Source organism: Manis javanica, chromosome 15, assembly GCF_040802235.1.
Source record: "Manis javanica isolate MJ-LG chromosome 15, MJ_LKY, whole genome shotgun sequence".
NCBI lineage: Eukaryota > Metazoa > Chordata > Mammalia > Pholidota > Manidae > Manis > Manis javanica.
The window spans coordinates 83642678-83670346 of record NC_133170.1 but is presented as its reverse complement, the minus strand read 5'-3'; the positions used below and the strand labels follow the sequence as shown (position 1 = coordinate 83670346).

At 41.0% G+C, this 27669-nt stretch overlaps 2 protein-coding genes across 35 annotated transcripts in view; one reads left to right on the top strand and one right to left on the bottom strand.

Annotated features, from left to right (window-relative positions):
* DEPDC5 (DEP domain containing 5, GATOR1 subcomplex subunit) overlaps window positions 1-18687 on the bottom strand; it is a 111519-nt gene extending 92832 nt beyond the window's left edge. For 10 of the 23 annotated variants that reach the window (XM_073223180.1, XM_073223178.1, XM_073223183.1 and 7 more), the window contains exons 1-10: window positions 18475-18681; window positions 18126-18239; window positions 17671-17794; window positions 15285-15372; window positions 14839-14885; window positions 13594-13679; window positions 12822-12905; window positions 11776-11825; window positions 6435-6504; window positions 896-974 (exon numbers count right to left, since the gene is read on the bottom strand). In XM_073223180.1, coding sequence (XP_073079281.1) covers window positions 896-974; window positions 6435-6504; window positions 11776-11825; window positions 12822-12905; window positions 13594-13679; window positions 14839-14885; window positions 15285-15372; window positions 17671-17728 — 562 coding nt within the window. In that variant the 5' untranslated portion in view covers window positions 17729-17794; window positions 18126-18239; window positions 18475-18681. Of the gene's footprint in view, window positions 1-895; window positions 975-5648; window positions 5730-6434; window positions 6505-11775; window positions 11826-12821; window positions 12906-13593; window positions 13680-14838; window positions 14886-15284; window positions 15373-17670; window positions 17795-18125; window positions 18240-18474 lie in introns of those variants that run through there. The other 13 variants (XR_012125700.1, XR_012125698.1, XR_012125699.1 and 10 more) reach the window with 6 other exon arrangements.
* A 2814-nt stretch (window positions 18688-21501) lies between these two features.
* The window catches only part of PRR14L (proline rich 14 like), a 52509-nt gene continuing 46341 nt past the window's right edge, over window positions 21502-27669 (top strand). For 8 of the 12 annotated variants that reach the window (XR_012125894.1, XR_012125892.1, XR_012125891.1 and 5 more), the window contains exon 1: window positions 21502-21668. The gene's annotated coding sequence lies outside the window, so the exon portion shown is untranslated. Of the gene's footprint in view, window positions 21669-21700; window positions 21980-27669 lie in introns of those variants that run through there. The other 4 variants (XR_012125896.1, XR_012125895.1, XR_012125893.1 and 1 more) reach the window with 2 other exon arrangements.

Sequence of the window (27669 nt, the reverse complement as noted above, 5' to 3'; positions counted from 1 at the left end):
TTCCATTAATACTTTACTACATTTCATGGATTCCATTATGTATGTATAAAATATATTAAAATATTTTTTTTGAGAGGGTATCTCTCATATTTATTGATCAAATGGTTGTTAACAACAATAAAATTCTGTATAGGGGACTCAATGCACAGTCATTAATCAACCCCAAGCCTATTTCTCAACAGTCTCCAATCTTCTGAAGCATAACGAACAAGTTCTTACATAGTGAATAAGTTCTTACATGGTGAACAGTGCAAGGGCAGTCATATCACAGAAACTTTCGGTTTTGATCACGCATCATGAACTATAAACAATCAAGTCAGATATGATTATTCGTTTGATTTTTGTACTTGATTTATATGTGAATCCCACATTTCTCCCTTATTATTATTATTTTTTTTTTTAAATAAAATGCTGAAGTGGTAGGTAGATGCAAGATAAAGGTAGAAAACATAATTTAGTGCTGTAAGAGGGCAAATGTAGATGATCAGGTCTGTGCGTACAGAGTGAGTATTAATCCAAGCTAGACAAGGGCAACAAAACATCCACGGATGCAGAAGATTTCTCTCAAAATAGGGGGCCTGAGGTTCTAAGCCTCCCCTCTGTTGATCCCCAATTTCTCTCCTGATGGCCCCCCTGTGACTGTGCCTGTCTTAGGTTGTTCCTCCCTTGAGGAATCTTACCCGTCTCTGGCTAACCAGTCATCTTCCGCGACCATACAGGGAAATGTAAGGTTTTAAATATTTATTTTTAATTTATTTGATTTAGCATTTGGGGATTTGTAAAGATCTCATGACCTTTAGAGAGTGTCAAGAGCTTACTGTAAAATGATACCAATTTGGGGACAACCAGAAAATTCTCCCCAGTAGCAGTTACAACCAGCATTTAGGAACAGTACCATAAATATCAAAATCCCACATTTCACAGCTCATCTGAATAAATATGTAAACCATAGCCGACGTAGAACGGAACACCACCTGAAATAAACAAAAACATAACTGCATAAAAAAGCAATGGTGTACAGAATTTCAATTCAGCAAGATGAAAAAGTTTTGGAGGTCTGTTTCACAACAATGTAAATATACTTAACACTACTGAACTTAAAAATGGCTAATATGGTAGGTTTTATGTTTTTTACCAGCACCATCATTAAATTAAAAAAAAGCAATGATAAAAAAAATTTCTCTTAATTGTGACATGGGAATTCAAAGAGCGAGCTTCATCCCTGGCATCACAGGCCATGAGGAGAAGATCTGTCCCTGCCCTCTAGGAACTTACAGTAGAGGACAAATATGTGCAAAATAATGCAACATATGTAAACATTCCATGAAGATCCCTACAAGAAACGAAGGCAGGAGAAAGGGCAGTGAATCTACCTAGGAATATCAAAGAAAGCTCATTATGGAGAGAGAACTTGGGCTAAGACATGGCAGTTGATGACATACCAGTCTAATAAATTGTAATTCACATTGCACCCCCCTCCATACCCAGGCTGCCTCAAGGAAAATATTTCTGGCCTGTGTGCTTTACCACTAAGCCCCTTACCCAGCCCTTCCCTCCTCAAGGCTCTTAAAAGTGGTTTGGTGGGACAGCGAAATGTATGTCTGACACTTCATTAGTTCATTGGAGACTTGGCTCCTTAAAGACAGAAAGAAGCACGTTTACCATTCACTTCCCATAGTCTCTGAGGCATAACAGATAGTCTATATGTAAATTCACTCTCCCTCTCTAACATGGGGAAACACAGAAACTCAGAAAATATCCCTTTCACAAGGTTAACTGTGGCCACTGGCATTAGAGTGGTTTTGCTTCTTGTTTACCTGTTTAATATTATGAAATACTTCAGAAAACTAAACAGTACTATGTACTGCCCAATTTTTTAATAATAAACACATATGTTCTTCTATTTTTTTTTAAGAGACCTTTTTAGGCAAAATTACTCCAGCGATAGAAGCAAATCAATGGTTGCCAATGAGGAGCTGCAAAGGGAAATTTTTGGGGTGATGGAAATGTTCTACACTTGACAGTAGTGGTGGTACATTCATTTGTCAAAATTCATCAAACTATACACATAAAATGGACGTATTTTACTGTATGAAAAGTATGTATTGATTTAAAACATACTTTTCTAGAACTCGTTAACACACTCTTATTTATAAAGTAGGTGTGTATGTACAGTATATAAAGTAGTATTTTTAGTTATGCCTGTGTTTTATTGTTTTTTTAATGTGCCTTTCACTTTGAAATTGTCAGTTATCATTATATTCAAATTACTCTTCTAACAGTCTCTTCCGTTTTTGTTTTGTTTAGATTTTTTTGTTAAGATAAAATTCACATAACATAAAATTCACATTAAAGTCTACATTTCAGTGGTTTTTCGTGTATTCAGAATATTGTACAACCATCACCACAATCTAATTCCAGAACATTTCCATTACTCCATTACCAGATCATTAATCCCTACTATCTTCTCTCCCAGCAACCACTAACCTACTTTCAGTTTGTATGGATTTGTCTATTGTAAACACATCACATACAAGGAATCATACAATATTTGGTCTATTATAACTGATTTCTTTCACTTAGCATAATGTTTTCAAGGTCTATTCGTGTTATTGCATGAATAAGTACTTCATTCTTTTCTTATTGACCAACATTCTATTGTATGTCTATGGAATGTACCTGTGTTATGCAGCTTCATTAATGCATCTATCTATCTATCTATCTATCTATCTATCTATCTATCTATCTATCTATCTATCTATTCATCAGCTGATGGACGTCTTGGGTTGTTTCCACTTTCTGGCTATTATGAATAATGCTGCTACAAACACCTATATGCAAGTTTTTGTGTGAACACATATTTTCAACTCTCTCAGGAACACCCATGAGTAGAACTGCTGGGTCACATGGTAATTCTGTTGAGCCCTTTGAGGACCCACCAAACTGCCCCACAGTGGTTGCACCATTTTACATTCCCTTGAGGAATGTATGAGGGCTACAATTCCTCTACATTCTCTCCAATACTTGTTACTGTCCTTTCTAAAAAATTCTCAAGTTTTTATTAAAGCCATCCCAGTGGGTTTGAGGTTGTAGGTATCTCATTGTGGTTTTGATATACATTTCCCTAATGATGTTAAGCATCTTTTTCATGTATTTATTGGCCATTTGTACATCTTCTTTGGAAAAATGTCTACTTTTTTAAATGGGCTATTTGTTTTCCTTCACTCTTTTCAAGGTGAATCAATCATTTACTGTATTTGAATATCTTTCAAAGATACTTTGAAAATTTCTTACATTAATTAAAAGAATGTTAAGTAGTTAATGCTTTAGTTAGAACTTTTTCCATATTTTAATATTTATATAGACATATTTCTATCTTTGCGCTGGCATACATACATGGCCAGGGTGCCATGGGAACACTTCCAGCCTGGTGGAACCAGGAGGGCTTTCCAGTAGCAGGGAAGCCGAGACTAGCACTGAAGAGTGGAGGAGTGGCTTGGAAAAGAGGGAAGGCAGGATACACGCACTCCAGACGGAGAGAGCATGCGCAGAGACAGGAGGGCACGAGGGAGTGCAAAGTGCTTGAGGAACAGCAAATGGTTCCCAAGGCTGGGATGTCGGGGCGGGAGGCGGGTGGCTTATGGGAGAAATGACAAAATGGGCTTCATTCAACTGGGTCCCCTGATTTCTCCACTCAGATGTCCAGCAGGCATCTCATAAACTGAGCTTTGTAACTTCCTCCAACGTCTCATCTCCTCCCCAGGCTTCCCTATTCTTTTAAATGGCACCACCACCTATCTACCCAGCTGATCCATTTTCTTTCCTTCATTTCTCACATCCAATCTATCTGCAAGCTTCATGGATTCTACCCCAAAATGTACCTAAAATTTGCCCACATCTGTCCATTGCTAGCAAACAGCTTCACCTTGGTCTACGTCACTATCTTCTAACTTCCTAACTCGTTTCTCTGCTTCTACTCTTGCCCCTACAAACTTCTTCACCAGAGCCAGAGGCGCTGCCGCAGGGCCTGTGGATGCTTCCCCGGTATTCTTTCTTCCTAAGTAAAGGGAAGCTGATTCTATCCTGGGAGGCAGGGCATCAGGCCAACAGACTACACCTCCCAGCCTCCGGAGCAGCTACCTGCGATCTAACTGTGGGCAGAGGAATGGAAATGGAAATGTTGTGTCCGTGACGGAAGCTGACTTGGCTGGAGAGCGCACCCTTTGTCTCCCTTCCCTTCCTCCCTCCTCTGCCTGAATACGGATGTGGTTACAGCAGCTCCAGCTGGACCGTGGGAGCCCAATCCTAAAGACGGCAGACAGAACAGGAAGACAGGAGCTTTAGGTCATCAGTAATTGTGACACTGTCATACTGGCCATGAATTACCTACATGGACTTCTCATACAGGAGAGAAAAAAGTTGACTTTTAAGAATCAATATGCCACTGTTACTTTGGGTTTCCTGTCCAATAAAACCCAACCAAATGAATAAGTGCTCTTTTAAAAGCATAACTGAGGTATCAGTCTCCGACTTAAAATCCTTCACTAGATTCTAACTCTCCTTAAAATCAACTCTACACTGGTTACAGTGACCCTCAAGGTCCTGCAAGTACCGGCTGCACCCTGTTAACCCCCTCACTGACATCAGTATCGCTACTCTCTCCTATGCTCCTGGCACACTAGCCTCTCACAGTTGTTTTCTCTGCCTGGTACACTCTTTGCCTCAACCTCCATACATTGGCTAAGTCTCACCTTTCTGGAACCATCTCAGACAAGCCTTCCCTGCCCACTTTTATAAAGAAGGATCTCCTGTTATTCTCTATCTCAATGCCCTGTTGTCTCCCTCAAAATTCTTAACTTAGCTTATTTTACTTGTTTACTTAGGAGGCCACCCTCAGTTAGTCCTTCTAGTTACCCAATTAATTTCCACTGAGTACTCATCATAAACTCTAATTACATGTATGGACTGGGTATCTAGTTACATCTGTCTCCCCACTAGGGGATAGTTCCTTAGCAGGAGAGATCTTGTCTATGCTGGTCACCCATGGGTCCCAAGGAATGGGGATGTCTGCCCTCTGAATTCTCCTCTAGAATGAAGGTTATTCACTGATAATGTTCTGCACCTCATTAAAAAAAAGGCACTGTAGCTGACACACAGGATGTGCTTCCGTATTATTTGTTAAATGACTGAATGAATATGGTTGAAGAGCTAAGTATATGCCACGTTACCGTGGTCTTTGTGAGTCATGCTTAGGAGTGAATTTCTAGAAAACTGAGCAAAAGCAAATGAAAATCACTATAAAATACCAATTTATGCCCACTAGACTTTCAAAAACTTTAAAAATCTTAGACCAGGTGCTGGGGAAAATGAAAAACAACAGATTTTATGTATTGCTACTAGGAGTATTAAACCAGAATTTGAAAAATAGTTTGGCATTATCTCACATAGCAGCACCTATGACCCAGTAAATACCCTCCTAATTATAGATTTAAAATAGAGTATTAAGTACAAAAAAACTAGCTAAAAAAGACTAATACTTTTATTCTACTCTAATAAAGGTCAAAAATAGGCAAAACAAATAATATGGTGTATTAACACTATGTAAACAGCAAGAAAAAATACAAAAATAAAATTCAGATAATGGTTACCTCTAAAGGCACTGGTTCTCAACCAGGGGCAATGCCTGGAGACATCTCTGGTTGGCACGACTTGCAGGGTGCTCCAGGAAGCTAGGGCATAAAAGCCAGGGATATGGCTAACCATCTCACAATGCACAAGATCGCCACACCCCCAGCACCACTACTGTTTTGGACCAGGTAATTCTCGGTACTTGAGAGCTGTTGTACAACATGTAGCATGTTCAGAAGCAATGTCCACCTAACCCAAATTGTGATAACCAAAAAATGTCTCCAGTCGTTGCTAAAAGACTCCTGGGAAAGCCATCTTGTCCCTGGTTGAGAACCATTGCTCTCAAGGGAGGCAGGGAGATGAGAACAAGGAAAAGCAGACAGGTGGTTTCACCAGCACGGGTAGTATTTACAGCTATTCAGTTTGGATTTTTTCAACCAGAACAGAGAGCCAAAGAGGAAGATTTCTTTGCAAAGGTCTCTCTTTTTGTTTATCAACTACAATCTTCTACAGAGTTTAATATTTGCTATGTATTAGTGGGCATGGAAGACTGCAAGGTAGACACTACATCTCCATGTTCAGACCTCCTTCAGAAGAAGATGAAGATCAACCCCAAACTGGAGAGATTCAACTGTCAAACAGGATTTCAGGAGTCCCTGACAATATTACAACACCATCCACCTAGGTACAGCAGCTATCATGAGATTAACAAGTTTTGGCTCATTTCTCTGATTTGTTTTTGACTTCAGGACTTAGACATAATGGTATGGAGAACAAAAACCACGAAAGCGTTTTATCAATCTTACCCTGGTATCTTCACTGATATAACCACACATGACCTTCTCATTCTTGACCCACAGCTCACCAGCCTGTGCCCTGAAAAGATTCACACAGACATTATTAAAGTCTTATATAAACCAAGAAGAAACAGGGGTGACTTCAGGGGGGCTCATTTCAACTCTAATATTTATGCCCAAATGACCTGGCTGGTTACAGATTTCCAGAGAGCACACCACGAGCAGACAACACGACATTAAGAATTCTCACAGTGCACTGAATTCGCACAGCAGAAGCTCCTCATCTGGGAGTCCACAGACAGCATTTGAGTCTAAGGAAGGGCTTCAGGGAACCCATGAAACCCTCTGAAATGATGAAAAGATTTCTGGGCAGAGAATTACAGCTTTTGCCAAATCACTAAAGGGTTCATGTCACAAAAACAGTTATGAAACACAAATGAAAAATTTTGCTAAGCCCAGCTTTGTTACAAAGAGTTTCAACAACAAAAAAATCCATTTAATATCAGGATTGGAAGACCAGCAGTGAGGAGGCATGAAAGGACAGGGTTTCTACTCAATGGAGACCACTCGGCTGAAAAATTTACATGGCAACTTGGCACTACATTTTGGGCACTTGGTGTTTTTTCCTCTGTAACTTTTTAAGGACATAAATGGAGAGCACAGCTGAAAGAGCATGGCCTTTGGAGATGACCAACCTGGAGTGAAACTGGTCTAGGCAGGAATCTCAGCTCTGAATGTCACTTGTTGAATGGCCATGGGGGAATAATTCTGTAAGGTTCAGTGTCCTAATCTCAAAAAAGGAGATAATGATACTTACATCAATAGAACTGTTTTGAGAATAAAACCAGGTAATGTAGGGAAACTATTCAGGGCAGTGCTGGAGTATGAAGTGTTTAATTAAGAGTGCTAATGGCTGTATGTATTAGCAGGAACTGTAACAACAGTAAATATTAACACAAAACTCTATCCTGGAAAAGAAATGGTAGCTGTTACTGGAGGGCCTTATAATCATCCCCCAATCACCCATGTAAGCCCTTCTCTTCTACTAACCCCAAGGCAGTCAGTTGCCTGCCTAGCTCTAAGCAATCAGTTTTCATAAGGAAAAGAGGAAGACATAAACAAAAGCCAGGAAAACACTGTGTAGTGTGAGTCACAGCTCAGACTACCCCGAACGACTGGATGATCAGCCTCCCTGGGCCTCCTTCCCATCTATAAAATGAAGGCTGGACCAGACCCATAGTTTTCAAATATCCTTCTTGGGGTCCCAGCTCTGCTTTCACCAAGAGGGGGTGCCTCTTGTTATTCCTCTGCCTGAGTGTGTCTGTGAGTGGACAGTTTTGGAAAGCCTGACCTGACAAAGGATTTCTGTTTCTTTAACATTCTAAAGAAGCAGCTAGCGTGCCCATGATTTATGAGTTCTATGGGCAAGAAGTACTCTGCACATGAGCTACTGAACACCACATCAACCAAGCCTCTAACACGAGCTGGTTGTTAGTGCACTAACTCACCAACTTCTGCTCTTATATACAGACAAAGTGGTGTTACAACATTTGGGCTTAGATTCCTGCACCTCCAGTCCCTGAGGCAGTTAGGCCATCACATTTCTGAGCCTCAGTTTTTAAAAATATCAGTAACTGTGGTTAATAAGAATCCTACTCCATCTATCTTCTAGAGCTCTTGGGAAGATCCAATGAGGTACTGCAAAGTAGAGGACTTGGTAAGCTGCAAAACAGTTATTATTCCTATGGAAATGGTTCTTTATAACACACAAACAGAGAGAAAACACAATCTTGACCTTTACCCCTAAACCTGTAATTTGCCCTTACCCAAACAGGATCTGAGAATGGCCCTGAGGCAGCATCTCTTCTCTTTCTGACTGGTGCAAGGGAGAAAGAAATGCCACTGACAGAGGCAAGTGCAAAATCCATATCCCCCCAGGACACAACCCAACAGCACAAAAGGCCTCCCACAAGAAGGGCAGAACAGCACACTGCCCAGCCCTGGACCAGGAAGAAGGTGATCTGTGGGTCACTAATCCTTGACATACGTAGGACCTTGGGCAGATCGCTTTCCTTTCCTGTACTATCAATTGAACTGTAGGGAGTCAGTGATCTCCACTACCCCTTACAGCTAAGTTTCATCATCCTGTGAATAAGAAGTTTAAGAAAGTGCGTAGTATGGTCACTGTAGTGTCATTTGTATTACACACCTTTGAATGACCTACATATCCAGCAATGGTGGATCAGTTAGGCAAATTATGGTGCACCCAGACAACAAAGTATCATGGAACCATTAAAATATTGTTTACAAGGAATTTTAATTTTATATCTTTCAAGTGAAAAAAAGGATACAAGATAGACTACAGAGTATCATCATCTAAGTCAAGATACATGTATATGTGTGTATGTATGAAAATACAATATTGGAAGGTCACACCAAAATTTAATAATAGTTACCTATAGGGTAGCTGGCTTATATGCCATTGTAAATTTTCTTCTTTATACTCCGCATAATTCAAATTTTCCACAATAAATATTTTTTTAAATTATGAAAACAGAGTCTTTGGGTTTTTTTGACAGTACGTAAAATTGTGCTTACTATATAGTCTCAAGTCAAAAAGAAAAAATGATAGTATCTTGATGTAGCTAAGTCAAAATGTTAATAGTAGTTGCTTCTAAGTAGTAATAATATTGTTTTTTCCTGCTTCTTTATTCTATTTTTCAAATTGCCTACAAAGAGCAGGCATTAATTATAAAAATACTTAGCATATGCCTGGTATATGGCATGTGCTAAACAAGTGGTTCTTAAATTTCTGTAACTAGGAGAAATATTTTAAGAGAATGGCTACCATAGAATCAGAGTTCAAGTGAGGCGAATTTAGCTGAAAAACACCCAAACTAGATGTTCCAAGGTGCTTTCAAGTGTGACTCTCTACACAGGTCTGTCTGCTTCTGAACAACTGAGAAGTCAAAGCCAGAAATAAATCAGTATTGCTCTCTCTGGAGTGTGAGTCCAAAAATTAAATTTTTTAAGTAAAAAAGAAACTATAGCTAGTTGGCAAGCCCAAAAACTTTATCTGGGAAAATGAAATCTCTCTACAATGAGAGCAAATAAGTTTTCAAGTTGAGTACTTAAAAAAGGGGAAATTGTTAGGATATAAGATTTTAGTGCACTATTTTTCTTTTAAAATTTTCTTTAACTTTTTAAAATACTGATTGTAGTTTTTTAAAGACACTTTAAAGAATACATTGGGAATTTACTCAAAGAAAATCAAAATGTTTATCTTTTAAGGGAAAAGGATGTTGTAAAGGCAGGGTCTCAAAGTAATGGAACTGTCTCATATGTCCTTAATTATTGACTATATTACCAAGTTAAAAGCCTAATTACAAAGAAACGATTTAATAATTTATTATAACTTTATACAAACAGTAACTATAGAGTTGACTCCTGAACAATACAGGGGTTAGGAGCACTGACCCCCATGAAGTCGAAAATCCACATATAACTTTTGAATCCCCAAAAATGTACCTACTAATAGCCTTCTGTTGACCAGAGTCTTATCAGTAACAAAAAGAGTTGATTAACACATAGCTCATATGTTATATGTATGAAATACTGTATCCTTACAATACAGCTAAAGAAAAGATGTTTTTTCAAATTGTCTCAAATCTCCAACGAATTTTCCTATATATTTATTGAAAAAAATCCATATATAAGTGGATCTGTGCAGTTCAAACCCATGTTGTTCAAGGGTAAACTGTACTTTCTTTACCCACATGAGGCCCATAGTAACTTTCTTTCTCTTTTTGAAAGTTGCAGGCTTTCATGCATGCATGAAAGTTAAGGAAAAGAAAGTGACTTCTGATCCAGTGTAGGAAGACTGTAAATAAGTCTTCTGGAAAAATGGTAGAAGACTCTGTGGTTTACATTTAGCCATAAATGAGCAACATATTAGGACAGATCTTTAAAAGTCAAAAACTAACACTAGCCAGGGTTTTCATTTCAATTTCATTTCTACCACATGTGTATGAGGACATTTACAGAGAGAAACAAGGAAGTTAAGACTGAATGGCGTATGACAGGATTTCTAAATCAGGGCTTAGCAAACTATAGCCTGCAGGCCAAACAGCTAAGAATGGATTTCACATTTTTCAATGTTGAAAAAACAACAAAGAATCTGTGACAGAGACCTGAGACCCATGTGGCCCAAAGTCTAAAATATTTACTATCTGATCCTTTACAGGAAAAGATTCTAAACCAATCTAAACCAACCATTTCACTCTGTAGATGAGGACACTCCAGAGACTAGGTCCCTAGCCTGCCCAACCTCACCCTGCTCATCACTGGCGGCAAAGACGTAGAATATCGGTCTCCTGACTGTGGCTCACCACCTCGGAGAGCCGGGCTTGTATTGGAAGGCATTAATCTAGGTTGTTTTCTTGTTCTCCTTCAGACTTAGTCACCTCTTTGGCTGTGCTTTGGTTATTAAGAGTTTTCAAAGAATGTTGACCCTCTAAGAAATATCCCTTTTTGGAAAAAATTAATCCTTTATCTTTTCTTTTTTTTAGGATCAGTAGTTCAGACTAATCCAATAGCCCTAGTTGATGATGAAAGCTTGTGACTAAAAGGATTCTGGCTAATAAAGGAAGGAATGACAGAATTAGAAAATCGCCATCTTGCAACAATTATCAGTGGATGAGACCATCAAGTGAAAAGTTGGCGGGGAACGTCATGAGGGGGACAGACTGCATCCCTGGGACGCGCCGCTCAATCCAAGTCTCACAAAAAGTGAGTCAACCAGATGTACATATGCTCATGTACACATAGTAAATTTCAGGAAATAAACACTTTCTTCTAAGGATGAGATTTACATTTCATTATAAACCTTTTTGTACTGTTTGAAGGCTTTACTATGTGCTTTGTTAATTTAAAAGGGGTTTCAAAAAGTCCTTTCCTCTCTTCTTCACAAACAGCAATATAGAAATAATTTTAATAAACCAAGAGCAGTGCAATATATTTTAAAAGGCAGCAAAATCAGAAACTATTCATTTTATGAATAGGAACCAGTCATTTTATGTCTCCAAACCTGTTTCCTAATCTGTAAAATGAGAAGGCTTGATTAGATATATTCATCTAAGTACAGCCTAGGAAATATAGTCAATAATATTGTAATATCTTTGGATCAATTCATCTTAAAACTACTATAGCTTATTTTGGGGGTTTTTTGGTTTGTTTTAGCTACAATAACCTAACATTTTAAGCTACTGTACCTCAAATGACATATGGAGCCCAGTTATTACATTAGATCCTACTACTGTTTACTAGCAGATAAGAGTGATATACTATCTACCTGATTCCAGCAAATTCCACCTTCTGAGTGATATAGGCACATGTGCTGACCTAAGGGAACAGAGAGAGAGAGATTCAACACCACATCAAGGCTATAAAAGATCACAAAGAAAGTCTCCCGGCTTTCTAATCTCTTGTAACAACCCAAAGTTCAATTAACATGGGAGTAATAGATGTACCCCTTGGGAAACCTGCTGGGGCAGGTGTAACAGTAAATTAAGAGTTTGGCAAGTATAGACAATAGTAAAGACCAGGTGGATAATAAGTGGCCTGCTTCATTAATATATTGATCTTCATACATGTCTGCATATATATCTATATTTACATGTTCATTTATATAGATTTAAATATAGAAATTTCTCATTTTAGAAAATGGAACCTTCCACCAAATAAAGAATGAGTAAAGATTTTTTTTCTGAATATAAACACTGTATGGAAATTCTAATTCTAATCCATTTATCAAAATATCAAAAAGTGTAATAAGGGGAATTTTCAGCACCAGCTCACAATGAACTGATCATTTTCAGTGGAAAATATTAGTCATAAATAAATAAGCAAATAAGGAAAATGGATGAAGGGTACAGCAAAAAGCAGTCGGACCTGAAAGGAACAAGAGCTGGGTTCTAGCCCAGGGTCAACCGCTGACTAGCTTTTTAGTCTTGGGCAATGACTTAACTTCTGAATTGCAGTGTTTGCATCCATAAATTAGGGCTAATAAATACCCATCAACAAGGAGGAGATGTGAGGAGCAACTGAGATCAAGTGAAAATCTGAAAACTAAAGTCCTGTGCAAATATAAAATATAATTTCCCATTCAAACCAAAATGCAGAGTAAAAAGTTATGCAATAAATAAGCAAAACAAAGCTCAAATAAGTATGAAAAGAGAATGGAAGAAGACACACAAAGCTTACAATAATTGTCCCTGATGCTGGAATTACAAGTGATTTTATACTCTTCTCCCTACGAGCCTTCCTGAGCACTATAATGAACATGGATTATTAATGTAATGGAAAAAGTAATAAACTTTTTTAAAAATCACATCTCACCAAACTTTTCTTTAGTCGCCACATATCCCCACGGCCAATATATTGATCCTTAAAGGTTAATTCCACTAGGTCCAGGGTCACATCCTAAAAGGGATAATCAAATATACCTCTCTGCATTACTCTGCCACACTTTACAGTTATAAAATAATGCCCACTCGCCATGGAGAAACCTTTTGGCAAAAAAAAAAAAAGCTACTAGAAGCCCATTCAACAGCAGAACCCTGACAAACAGAGTATCTTGCCAAAGAAGGCTTTTGAACACAGATGACAAGTCTACAACAGATACTATAGCAGTTGTACAATGGTTAACTACAAAGAATGCCAGGTATTAATCCTGTCTTAGTCTTGATTCCTGCTCAAACAACATTGAGCTGTATGTTTTATTTCCTTAGATAAGTAGGAGAATAAATACCAACATTATCTTTTGGACAATGATTATAACCTATTATAGCATCATTTCTAAAAGAAAAATGACAATACATTATTTCTAGAAGAAAAATGAGAATTCCATTATAGAATTTTTAAAAAAATGTTTACATTTAGCCTCATAAACACACACATATATATAATCTTTTTGATGACATGCTTTAAAGAAAGGATGAGAGCTTTAAAATGCAACCTACAATTACCCATGATCCAAATGACCTATATATGGCCACATATTTACTAGTCTAACATTACACTTAAGTAACTTGGTACTTTCTTAGTAAGCCATTTTTTCCTTAAAGCTACTCATTCCTAAAAGATACTCAAGTCCAGAACAAAGACACACCTTAGGGTCTACAACATTCACATAGACATCTTGATAAGGTCTTAGACGGAACACTTGAGTCACGGTCTGGTCCACACTAATAGTTTCTGAAACAGAGAAGAAATCTGGATCAGATAACACATTCTGAAAAAGCAAGTGAGTATAGTCTAATCCATGAATACTCAGACCTTCAACAAACTACATAACGAATCCTTTGCCATGGGCTGCCTTCCAGCTTAAGATTTAGAATTCTCTGCCTTTTAGGTGAAACAAGCAAGTACAATAAGATCTGAACCTAAGCAATTAAAGAATGAGAGACAAACAGAAATGGAGACCTAGAAAGAGACAAAATAAAGAACTTAAGTAGCAACATAAAAAAGTTCAAAAAAACTATAAAAATTCTGAAGAGGGAAGAGATGCCTTCTCGTTTGGATTGAGTGTAGCAGTGAGAGTTAAGGAAGAAACAAACTTCTCAATAAGCCGTTAGGTCTGGTAAGAAAAATAAGAAGTGGCAGGAGATGGGGTGAGGGTAAGAGGAATGTTCTTAGGATTTGGGTTTTATAGAATGTTTTACCATCAAATTAAGTTAGAAAAGAGTGATGGACATAAAAATCCTTTAGAACAAATTAGGTTTTCTTCCTTTTCAATACTATAAGAAATTACTTTATTTGCTATCAATTAACACTTTCGTTCTTTGATCATCATGATACAGTCATTAGAGGGAAAAGGATTTGGATCCAGAATGAGCAAGCAGAATCACTGTCTGGCTCCTTCAGCTACTGAGCTCAGGCAAGCCAGTTCACCTCACTGAGACTAAGTTTCCTCACCACTTAAGAGGTGGTCAGAAGATAAAGAAAAATAGATTCAAAAAGCTCCCGGTACAGTGCTTTGCATACGTGACAGGTTACCATTAATAATGCTTCTTGCTCCCCTCTCTCCCAGAGTAGACACTTACATGTTTTGTGAAGGAAAAAAAAATTTAGGAAAACACACGTTACCAACAATTATTTTGGAGTTAAGTGTAAAGCTTAGTCTACTCAGATGAACTTTCCTCCTGACTCTAAATAAAGATAGTATCTTCAGTGCCCTGAAGATGCTGACAAGCAAGATTTCTTGACAGTTTTGGTATCTGATAATGTTTTTAGCAGAACACAATTGGATCAGGAGAGAAGGCAATGTACCCTCATTCCCTGAGATTGTGAAGTTTTGTCGTTTTTGGAACAGTAGAGTGTAAAAATCCTAAGCGAAGACAGACAGAATTCTTACCTTTCTGTAAATCTTCCTTAAGTGACTTGACCTGCAAAAGCAGAGGGCTGAGAAAAAAGCAAAAAAGAGAAAGGATGCTGTAAGCAGTGACTAACTAGCTTCCTTCACCTTCCCAGAAACAGATCCCAGCAAACAAATACGGTGGACATACTGTAACCTGCAGCACAATAATGAGAGAAAGTTCTCTTAGAAACAAGAAACTCTGAACTTGCACTGAAGGAAATGGATAAAACGCTATAGAATTTTTCACACAGTTATCATCTCACCTTTAAAAACAAAAAGACTGGGGCCACTTTTACAAGATACTGTTTTATCAAACCCTAAAGGGCAGAAGCATTTTTATCCAAAGGCAAAGAGCTATCTTGCCCTCAAGACCCTTAGACAAAATATCATTTGGAAACAATAGGCTACCCGGTTAGTTCCCTTGACCCTAATGAGATGCTTACCTATATTCATCGTTGGGGTGAGCAATCTCCACAATGTCTCCAAGCTTGATGTAAGGAAACACTTTGGGGTTCACAACAAGCTCATCATCTGAAAGACAAACCGGCAATCTCAAGCAGAAAACACACTAAGACGACGGGTGGCAGCATACGTTCTCACACTGGGTCCTCATGACCCCATCAGGTTGGTATTACTATCCCATCTCGAAGATGAGGTTCCATTTTTAATTGAGATTTAGATTGACTAAAGCATCTGCTCGGGAATATAAAGCCAGTGAGCAGCTGAGTAGGACAGCGTTCCTCTACCTTTATGTCCAAGCCCATGCTCTGTCTACCACCCTGCTGCTCCCAGGGAAAAGGCAGCCCTTGATCTCTAGGAACTAGGCCTCTGGGACACTTTACTCCCTCGAATATCATGCAGTGCCTGGCATTTACCAGGAACAAAACTACCTGGGTCCCACATATCTAGCATATTCCCTTGTATTTATACCGAGTCAGATAATTTCCAAAAATACTGTCTTAATGTGACCTTCACAACAAATCTTTGGATCAAACAGAAGTAAGGAAATAACCTGGATGATAAGGTGAACTAACAGCAAAGCTAGGACTGATTACTAGTCCAGGGTTCCTTCTACGTAAAGCCCACCCACCTCTCACACGTTATAAAAATCAAGCCAAATAAAATGCCCTGGACTTTGGAGGGCAGCACTTATCAGGAAAAACTTCAGATTTCGGTTCACATTAGGGTCCAATGAGATCTTTAAAATATAGGAGGGTGTGGCTTTAGATGTTTATCTACCCCCGTCCCCGGCTCTCTGGAGGTAGGGAAGAACTCTTAACTATAACAAACTCAGAATCATAAACATGCGGTGATTTTTTTAATTTTGAGGACAATATTGACCTTTAATTATACTAAAACTATGACCAGTTACATCCCGATTTCAAACATAATCAAACCCAACAAAAATTCAGCCTAGGAAAGCAAAGCACTGGGTTAATCCTAAATTTTATTTGGCATGTTGTTTCCATGAACACTTACATGCCAAATCCTCTGGGATACCTTCCTTTAACTTCCATAGTCTGAATTAGGCTCCCTAATGCGTACATATTCTATTCTGCTTCATCATTTTCTTTTTGCACGTCTGTCTCATTAAGCTGACAGCTCCTTAGGAACAAGGGGCCTTGTCATATTCATAACCTTTATGTTCAGCACAGTGATGCACCTCATATTTGTTGGATATGTTTTTATTTATATTCCTGCAAAAGACTGGGTACAACACCCAGCTACTTTGTCTCACATGTCTTTAAAAGTAAACTCCTATACATTGTATATATACTGTGTATACTGTACCCTTGTATCCTCTCTGTCAAAAGTTGTTTCTATTGTCTATTCAATTCTACTCCATGAATGTTCAGGCAGCACCAACTGCATACAAAGCACAGTATTAACGACAGACTGCAATTTAGCAGAAATTGTGTTTTAAATAGAGCAATGCCTGGTGTATCTCTGTCTTGGTAATTATGACTACATTTATTGAGCAGCAAGACCCTGATACTCTGCTAAAACTTTACATACAACATGTGACTAAATCCTCATACACCTTCTGATAAAGAAACTATTGTTTTCTCCTTTGGGAAGTCCTTGCCCTTGGGAGGCTTATACATACATCAGAGCAAATGCATACTAAAATACAATTTTAAAAGACTTGTGGGGTTGTTAATTGCAATTTCTGAAGCAAATAAGGTTGATAAGGCAGAAGGGGAAATGATTCCTTTACAAAAACAATAATAATAATAATAATAATAATAATAATATTACTAAGTGCTATTCTAATCTGATTTCCAGATTCAAGGTACTAAGAGAAAGAGAGAAACTTCTAAAGGGCTTGAGTTTGTAGGTCAGGTAAATGAAGGGCTTGCCTGAGGGCACAGGAAAATTAGAGGCAGAGCTGATACTCCAGTTTAATACAGGACAATCTGCTGTGTCCTGACCCATCTCACTATGCGTTGGAGCCATGCAAAGGTTCTGGTTTTGATCACACCGGTCCTACACACGTTACTTCTCTCTCATCGAATGTAAGTTTCTCTTATCTGCTAAACCAGTGCAGACTGCAATTTTATGGAATATATAAAATAAGTATGTAAATCAAAACACAAATGAAGGGTAGTAAACTGGCATATTCACAATGTGCCTTAAAAGTCAGAATGCAAATGCTTCTAGAAGGGGCCTGTGCTCTCTGGTCCTACTGCCCTCCCGGTTGCTACTTCATAAATTAAGATGCCTGCCTAGCTTCAATTGCCACATGAGTCAGTGTGTAATTTTCAAGGCACTGGACACACCAGAATCTCAGCCAACTTACACAACTCCCAAAGACCAATCAATACTGACCACTGCCCCCAAAGCCCTTCTTGTGGATGACCAGTTTGTAGACCTTCGTTGTTCTCATGTTGTACTGTTGTTTCCTTCAGCTGTTCCAAGCTTGGGGGAGAGAAGTCATCTTGCCTCCCTGCCACTGAAACACAAAAAGGCTGCAATGTCACTTTTCCGTGCAACTGCTCTTTGATTCAGGCCAGTGAAAATACTGGTATTGCTCAGCTTTAAAGATGGCACCAACCCTTGCATGAAATCACTCCTCCAACACACGGAGGGTTGGAGAACACGCAGAACCACAAAATCTGGGGACTAAGGGGAATTCGTGCCAGGGTCTAGTCCAACCTCTAAGAAGACATTCTATCACACCTTAAGGAAAAACTTGCAGTGAATGGGGCACTTCCTACCTTGTCTCTATCTAAACCCATTAACACCCAAATATTAAGGAGACCTTAAAAGAGGTCAGCGCACACCTTTTGTTGATGAGGACGGTGAGGGCCAGGGCTCGGGACTTGCCCACGGTCACTCAGACACTGCGGGTCACTCCCACTGTTCACGCTTCGCCGTTAACGTCCTGGGCAAGGAGACTATAAACAGCAGAAAGGCAGAGGTTCGTTGTCCCAACGTCCAATCTGTACAAACTGTCGGCGGTCCACCCTCCACCCTCATTTCACAGCTGAGGCCACCGAGGCTCGGAGAGGGACAGAGTCGTGTCTAAGGTCACACAGCGGGCTGGGGGGCAGGGGCCAGGAGTGGAAACTGGGCCGCGGCCCCCTCCCTCACGCTCCTCAAACCCGGGCCCCGGCGGGCAGCTCCACTCACCCGCAGCTCCGGAGCCCTTTCCCGCTTCAGGCCGCGGGCCTGACGGCCGGACCTCGCCGGGTCCCCCGCGCCTCCTGGGGACGCCCCGACACCGCCTGCACAACCAACACGGCCTCCGTGCCGGGGCTCCTGGCGCCCGCCGACCCGCCCCAGTCACAGAGCTCTCACCTGAGCACCCGCGCAGCTTCGGTGGCTCCGCCCCGCGGAGCCGCCCCCTTCCCGCCCCTCCGCCCCGGGCCACTCTGGCCCGGGCTCGCCTCATCTCGGTATCCGCGCCACTTCCCCATCCGGGGCTCGCGCCAGGGGCGGGGCGTCGCGGCCTCGAGCTACGGCTACCCCTGGCGTTTCCCATTCGCGGGCCACAACCCCAGAAAGGAAGTCTTTTACCACCCAGACGTCCTAGAATAGATAAATGTCCGTGACCATCGTTTCAGACTTAGTGATTCCCCAATCGGGTAAACCGGCTAGTCTTCCTGGATGTATACACGATGTTAAGGAACTTCGCTTGGCCTCACAGAGCTGAGAGGCACAAAATAGTTTCTGGGAGAACTCGTATAAAATGTAACGGGATGCGCACGTGCGACTTAATGCAATAGACCTTACTGGGACGTATCCACTTTGGGGCTTTTCAAATTCTTCCAAACCCCAATTGACGTTCTGTGCCTCTCCTGTTGTTAATAGCCACCATAGCTATCACAGACATTATTATGTAATCCTTACATCCCTATTAGATCGCATCCCTATTAGATGGCAGATACTATCATATTCACAGACAGAGAAACAGCTTGGGGAATCCTCCCAAGGAAGTTAGGACAGATCCTGAATTGGTCGAGATCAACTTGGTTCCAAAGGTTGAGTGTTTAACCAGGATCCTCAGGTCACATGCAAGGAGTGCTCAACCTTAGCCCCTATTTTGGGACATCTTTCTCTCCCCAAGTAGAGAATCAGAGCTGTGCGGGATGTGCCTTGTCAGGGCTCCTGACAAGTTGCCAGCTCCATCTAGTTAGTTGACCTATAGTTTTCGGAAAATGTCTGAAAGTTGAAAGAAAAAAGCATCGCATACTGCAGGGGGACTTGGGAGTGGGTGAAGGAGATCCCTGTGGCAAGACAAGGAAGAGCTTCCTTATGCATCCATGTTTTTCCTTTAGGATTCAGAAGTTGAACTATTAAGTCATTGTAATTTTTTATACTAAAAAAATAAGACTCCAACAGTTGCAATTTTTCACAGGGATAAAATGTTAAATTTTGTGTTGCCATATTTTTGTTGCCAATTCAGAGGACTCACTCCGATTCCCCCAGGCTGTTTTCCTTTCTTAACAGGAGTAGCTGGTGGAAAGTCCTTTTTTAATTGCCTACAAAGCCAGGTTAGGGAAGGCAGCTCCCCACTGGGGATCCAAAAGCCTTGGTTCTTTCTACAATCACTGTCCTACAGCTGCCTGCAGGGTTGCCTGTTCTAGAGGTGTGGTTTTGCATGAGAAACTTCTCTTCTCTCAAACTTCTTCCATCAGATGAGAATAAAAAGTACATGTCATTCTGGCTTCACAAGGTGTTTGAGGACCAAAAGAAGTGAGGGAAATGTTACATTTGGTCTTTAAATAAAAAGAATGTAAAGTACAATATAAATGTAGAGTATTATTAATTAAAAGCATGGAATTCATCAGGAAACTGGCTCTTCTAGACTTTTTAAGAGACTGAATGATTCATGTGATGCTTCTTTTGGGCCCCTTTGTGTCTAATGCAGAACCAGGAGCAGGGCTGAGACCAGAGTAAGGTAGGTGAGGGTAGGGAGACACTTGCTTTAGGGGACAAAATGTTAAGGGAGCACCAAAAAACCCAATGAGCAAGACAATATTTAATGTAATATATTTTAAAATAAAAATTAATACAAAAAACATGATAAACAAAAATATCCCATATTTTTAACAAAGGCATGATCAATAATGGTGCTGTACAGAGTCATAACAAAGCCTGAGGCAGGACAAACCAGTAATACTGCATTTCTGAGATCCCCTTCTCTAGGCATGTACTTGCCTGAGAAAGTACTTGAGGACATGGATACTGTACATGTAGAAATGTTTTAAAGTGAATTTCTAAGTAATTCATCCCAACAGCATCTGTAGTAGCCTATATATGAACTGAACCTGTACATGGACAACCATATAGACTTACAGGCTGTAAACAACAGGGTTGTCATTTGCATCTGTGTATCTCCAGTCCTAACTAAAGCTAGGAAAACCACTCTCTCAGCCAAAATGGTCTACACATTGACTGGCTCAAAGGTCTTGGTCAGAGAACTAGTGTCCCACAAACCTCCAAACCTCTAGCTCCTTAGTCAGCAGGGTTGATAATGTCCAAGAAGCAACAGATTGTATGTTTAACACAAGGCCGTGTGATTTGGGGCAAGTTGATTCCATTCTCTGGACCTTCTCAGTTTCCTCTTGAATAAGAATTCTTTCCCTTCCTTCACATACCTGTTGTGTGTCTACTTGTGCTGGACACTGAGCTAGGTGCTGACCACAGAATAAACAAAACAGTTGAGGGTGGAAAGGACAGATTATAAACGGGTCGATGAATAGATGAAACTGCAATTTCAGATAGTGTTAAAGCTATGAAGAAATTAAAATAAGATACAGTAAAGGACTGGAGGCAGAGGTGCCATTTAGATTTAGTGCAATTAGAAGCAGGGGCGTGACATGACCTAAAATACTGATTCCAACTATAAAAAGATCTCTTGCGCTGCCAGAGTGAGGCCCCTAGAATTGCAGGCATTCAGGCCAGAAAAATGAAGGACTGGGCCAGGGTACAAGCAGTGGAAAAGGCACTGAGCTCCTCCGCTCAGCAGAGGCGGAGTCAACTAGTGTGTTCCCCTTTAAGAGTCTGAGCAGCAGGGGCGGAGCAGAGGGCGGCCCCAGGGTATCCGGTGCGTGGAGGGCCAACGCGGAGAGCCGCCCTCCGGAGGGCGCGAGCGCCGTCAGGGGGCGGGACTTGGGCGAGCCCACATGGCTGGCTAGGGCCCCGGATGAGGAAGTGCTGGGGGAAGGCGGGGAGGACCATAGAGACGAAGAGGGGACAGCGGCTGGAGCGCCTCCGGGCTAGCTCGGCTCGGTAGGCTCAGGTAGACTTGGCGGCGACTGAGCTGCGGCTGCAAAGGCCCGGCTGGCGGGGCAAGCGCGGGCCGTGAAGCAGGCCTCAGGGTAAGAGGCCAGGGGCGGGAAGGCTTCGGGCGTAGCCGCTTCGCCCCACTCCACCCTTAGGGGACCCAACGCCGGGTGGTGCAGGCTGGGGGGAAACCCGGGCCCCCCGCCCTCTCTGGGTGCCGAAGGGAACGGAGGCTGCGCTGCAGGCTGCGGATCGACCCGGGGAGAGGCCTCGTCGCGAGGGGAAACGGCTTCTCGAGTCGCGACTGCGACTGGGGGGATATACCCCTCTTCAATCTCGATACAGCAAGCACCCCCCCCACACACACACAGTTTCTCACCTTGGGGAGAGCGACGCCCCTTGTCGTGTGAGTACGCTGTTCCCCAGTTCCTGTGCGTTGTCAGCAGGGGGAGACCCGCGCCGGGGGGGTGGGCAAGAGGGCGATTCTGAGCTTACTTGAAGGGATGGGAGATAATCCCTAAACAAGACCTTTCCCGGGATTTGGTCAGCGCCAGTGGCCCGGGTGAATGCGAACTCAACTTGCCTAAAAGTGACTGCGTGGTGGTCTCCCTTCCCTGTAGAGGACAGGCTCAGCGTCCCCTCCTTTATTTCTCACCTTTATCCCGAGATAGAGATGAAGACCCTGAATTTACTTAATGGCATAAGAAGTTATATATCCCCCCACCTCCTTCCCAATCATGTCCACAGAGAGACCCTAGCCTTGCTTCCCTGCCTCCCTCAAGTTTCTGTGTGTGCAATGAGCGCCTTTCCCTTGCACAATTAAGAACGTGGATTTTGGAGTGTAACAGCTCAAGTCTCTGTCTCCCACTTACCAACTTTGCGACCTTGACTAACTGCTTTAACCTTTCTCAGTCTTCCTTAGCCTTTCTTTACTTTGGGTACTCTTCAAAGAACTGCCTTGAGGGCTATGGGAGAATTTGTATTAAGTATTTAGTACATAGTAAGCTTTTGGTACATTGTTGCTATTACTGTTACTTAATTTGTTGGGAAAAAGAACTAGTATCTTCATAGAGAAGCAGATTTTTCAATGCATGCCTCCTCCCTTCTCTACCTGCCACATCACAAGCGTTCAACGCATCCTTTCTCACTGGAAAGGACACTCTTCCCCACCCTGGGGTGGAGAAAGAGGCACTTCTACTCCCCTTAGATCCGACCATACTTCCCGAATTAACAAAGAGGGCCTCAGTTAGAATAATCAGGAAAAAAGACTGTTTTTGGAAACAGGTCTATACTCCAAGAGGGAGGGAGGCCTGATACCAGAAGCCAGTTTTTCCTTTGTCCACAGAAGCTATGGCTTCTTCCTGACTGGTTAGAGATGTGCTCTCCCACTCCCACTATTTGAGATGATTGTTCTCTAGAGTCTAAAAAGCTCTTCCTTCTATCTGCACAATCCCCACCCCAAAGAGGGAGATTACAACTTCTTTCTCTTGCTCTCCCAAGAAAAATAAGACTCCATACCTTTGAGAGGAGGACTCTGCTGCTGTGTATTTAGAGTGGCACAGATGGTTTCTTTTCTCCTCTTTCTTTGAAAAAGAAATGAAATATTTTATGCAGAGAGCCTTTGTCAGTGGTAATCAGGAGCATTTCACTGTTCCCTCCCCATGTGGAGACAGAAGAATCCTTTTCTGCATGCTAATAAAGGGAGGAAGAGGGAAACGGTGCGCAAGCACGTGAGATTTCCTGTACCCTCCATGTTGAAGAGCTGGGCCCTGTTCAGTATATAGACTTCCCTGCCCCACTTTGAGGTTTCCTAGAGATCTTGTTAAAAGATTCTTCTTTCTCTGTCCTTCAAGAAGAGGCCTCTTCTCAGAACTCCCTCGTGGAGGGATTAGCTACAGTGTATGAATCTTTGGGAAAAGAAAGTCCCTTTCTTAAGGTGAAGGGAGTGTTAAGAACTTCTGAGGGCCTGGCCATTATTGTGAGTATTGTCCCTTGACACAAGTGTGGCAGTGCCCAGTGTTAACTCTTGCTTGTTTCATCAAGATCAGCCCTTTTGCATTGGTACTAAAGGGAGGGAAGCCCTTCAGACTCAGGATTATTGGAGCACATGGTTTGTTTTTTTTTTGTTCTACTGTTTTCTTTGTTTGATTTTTTTTTTTCTTTCTGTTTTGCTTGTTGCTGTAAACATTGTACCCAAGAACTTTTGTTTTAGGGCATGTTTGAGCTACTTAAGTAGAAGTGGCCACTTTATCAGGTTTTCAGTATTGTAAAACGTGATTTAATGAGATTAGGAGCTGCAATTTTAATCTTTCACTAGTAGTTTATCTTCTTTTTCCATGGTTTTGTTATTTGGTGGGATAGGAATTAACACCGCCAAGTCGCCTAAAAGACGCACAAAAGAAAGAAAAGCTTTCCATCTTTTGTGCATGTAAAGTGTTCTTAAATTACCTGCCATGATGCCCTATGTACCTGCATTGAGGAATAGTCTGAGCTGTGTACCACCATTGTTGGGGTCTGTAGGTGTGCTTTGCTGAAACAAAGCGAAATTACAAAGTTACCATTTAGAGTCCTGGAATTTTTATGGGTGGGAGGAACCTTTGAGATTGTTTTGTGCCTGGGGAACGTGTTAGGTGACACACTCAAGGCCACACAGCCGGCAGGATAGGGACCCCACTCTCGACCTGGATGCCAGCAACTGAACCACTTCCCAGGACTGCTTCTGCATTTGAAGCAAACATCTCGAGATGATTGTTCTCGATTCAAAAGAACTTCTTCCTTTGTTGAAATACCTTTATGGCACACTCTCTATAAATATTAGTCCTGTTTTCAGGAATACATCCATTGCATAAACAGCCTAGTTCTCGTTTGTGTTACGGTAAGATGGCAAGCGAGTGGCAGCTGGCAAGAGTTGCGTGTGAATCTGTGGTTTATTTTCTGCTTATACCTCAAACTAGGTAGTTATCTGGCATCCTCACCCAATAGATTGGTTATAGTCATTAGTGCACATTAAGCTGTAACACCCTGTCTTTATTTTATAAGCATGTATTACTCTTTCCTCTTCAAGTTTATTGAACACTTTAATGTTAAACCTTTATGGTTGAGGCAGAGAGCTGACATTTGGAAAGCTCCTGATACTGGGTTAATGTATTTACCAGTTATTCTTTATTGTGGCGCATTTGAATCTTGGGAAATAATGTTTTTAACAAAATTTTAACATAAGCAATACATACTGTAAAAAAAAAAAAGTAAAATATACAGATGAATCATTTGTGGTCCCATACACCCAGGGTAACGCTGTTAATATTTGGCTTATATTCTTTAAAATATTTTTCCTGTGTGCACACATATTTTACCAAAATAAAGGTCCTGGTGTTTATTCAGGTTAATAACTATCCCAGGCAGCTTTCTGTGTAATTATATTTTTACACCATCATACTGAATTGATCCATTGTAGTCAGAAATTTAGTTTAAGAACTTGAATGTCTTGTTACAATTTTGTTGTTTTCTGCAGTCCTGTGGCATTACCAGTATTTTGATAGATGGCTAAGAGTTTAGTGATGCAAGCTAGTAAGCTTAGAATAATTTTAGTCTGCTACTCTAGGCTTGCAGCTAAATATTACTCCACCTCTGAGGGTTCCAGCTGAGACTCAGCTGTTCTGGGTGGGATTGGGCTGGGAGAGGAAGGAGCAAGTGTCTGTTTTGCTTTGACAGCTGATGTGCCTGGTTGTTTTACAGGTTGAAAATTCTTTGAATTGTGTCTCTACTAAACACAACTATCATGAGATAATAGCTTTGTGATGTTTGGCTTTTGTAAATTGAAAGTTATCTTTTGGGGACCAAAGCTTTAAAACTCTGTTTTGGCTAATGCCAGCTCACAGTGTAGATGGAGGCGTAGGAAGGGTCACAGCACTGTTTTCCCTGAGGAATATTTTGAGCCATTTTATGTGATTATCAGTATTGGCTCTTCATGATAAAGACCTATTTGTAAACATGTGTATTTGTTCACGATCCTGTGTTCGGAAGGATATCTTAAGTGGGCCTGTGAGGATGGAAAGGATTGGGATTTCACAGAGACTGCAGGAGTTACGTCTGTCGGCTGCAAGTGCTAATTGAATAGCCAGGGGAAGGTCAGATACAGTTATGTTTAGAGGTTCACTTCTGAGCTCTCAGGTAATGGGGGTGTCATTACTGAGAGAGGCAGCAGGATAAAAAGGGAGCCTGTCAGTTTACCGAGGGTGTCTTACTCATCCCTGTCTCTCCTAGCTGCTTGTGTGTGATAACACGCAGTTACTCCCCGGGTTGAATGGGTTCTCTTTCAGACATTTTAAGTTAAGTTTTTTTTGGGGGGGGGGACATCTTGTGAGTGAAATATAAATCAGGAATTTGAGAAAAGGCTGGGATTAGAGACAGGTTTTTTGGTTTTTTTTATCAACTCATTCACCTATTTAAGTTGTGCAATTCCATGGTTTTTAGCATATTCATGAAGTTGTGCAATGATCAATTACAGAACATTTTTTTATTGTTCCCAAAAGAAACTGTCCATTAGCAGCTACTCCCTATTTCTCCCAGCACTAAGCAACCACTCACCCACTTTTTGACCCTACATTTGCCTGCTCTGGACATTTCACGTAAATGGGATCTTATAATGCGTGCTCTTTCGTGCCTGGTTTTTTTTACTTACTTACTCTAATGTTTTCAAGGTTCATCCATGTTATATCATGAGTCAGTACTTAATTTCTTTTTATAGGTGAGTAGTATTTCACATTTTGTTTATCCATTCATCTGTTGATGGACATTTGCATCGTTTCCACTTTTTGGCTCTTGTGAATACTGTTACTGTGAACATTGGTGTACAAGTGTCTGTATGGACATAAGTTTTTTGCATATATACATATCTAGGAGTAGAATCACTAGGTCAGGTGGTCACTGTATGCTTAAGGAACATTTTTGAGTTATCCACATAGCAGAGAAGCTGCAAAAAAAAGGTAAAGTCATCAAAGTGAAGCCTAAAAGGGAGGGAGGTCAAGGCCTAAAGTTTTGGAACACCCACACCTCAGTGGCGGGCAGGGGGAAGAGCTTGAGCACAAGCTGACAGAGACACTCATGGAATCATCCCCATCAACAAACCTGCACTTTTATACTATCCTTTCCTGTACCACTTCTGGTCTGTATCTGGGGCGACAACCAAAAACTGGATTATCTGTTGTTGGGAAGGGGAAACTGAACCAAATTAAAATTGAGCACTTCCTACTTTTTTGGGCATCAAATAGCAATCCCACTTTATCTCTGTTAGCACCCCGACCCCTAGATAACACACAACACTAAATGGCCTAAAGTCTGACATGCCTTTAGGACTATCCAGGAACTAGATGAGAAAAGGGGAGATTGTATCTCCAAAAAAGAATACATTTCTCTCAGTGCCATTTATTAAAGAGTCTCGTCTGATTCTTGCCTCATTCAAATATGCAACAGTTTGTCTCTGCTTGCTTCTTCTTTGTATTCAAGTTTCTTCATCAGCCCTTCTGTGTTACCTAAACTTTATGGACCAGCAATCTGATTTCCTATAATTTATGGTATTTAAGTTAGTAGCACTATATCCTTTTACCTTTAGGGAGTGTTCCTTAAAAGCATTAAGGACACCCAGTGGATGAAAGCATAGGAATGTGAGTCAACCATCCATTACAGTTTGGAAAACCAGAAGAAAGGCAGAACAGCCAAAAATGAGATGACCTGTTACCTGCTGTCCCTCAGCCCCCAGCTTTGGTCCAGGTAGCACAGGTTAGCGGGTGGGACCTTCCATGCAAGGAGGAACGATTGTAAACCCAGGAATATTCAAGGAGCAGGGTGCTTCTTGACTTGGAAGCAGAGCATGTGCCTTTTTGTAAGAATGCATGTGGGCTCCCCTGGGTAAGCAGGGTAGGACAGAGACAGGGACCAAGGAAACTGATTGTAAAGGTTTACACGGCGTGTTGGAGAATCCCTCCTGCTCAGAAATCCGAATGCAGTCAGTGGAGAGAAGTTGAAAGAGTTCAGCGGTCAAAATGATTTCATAGCACTAGCACTAGCTTTTCTTAAATGTAATATGTTTATTTTGGG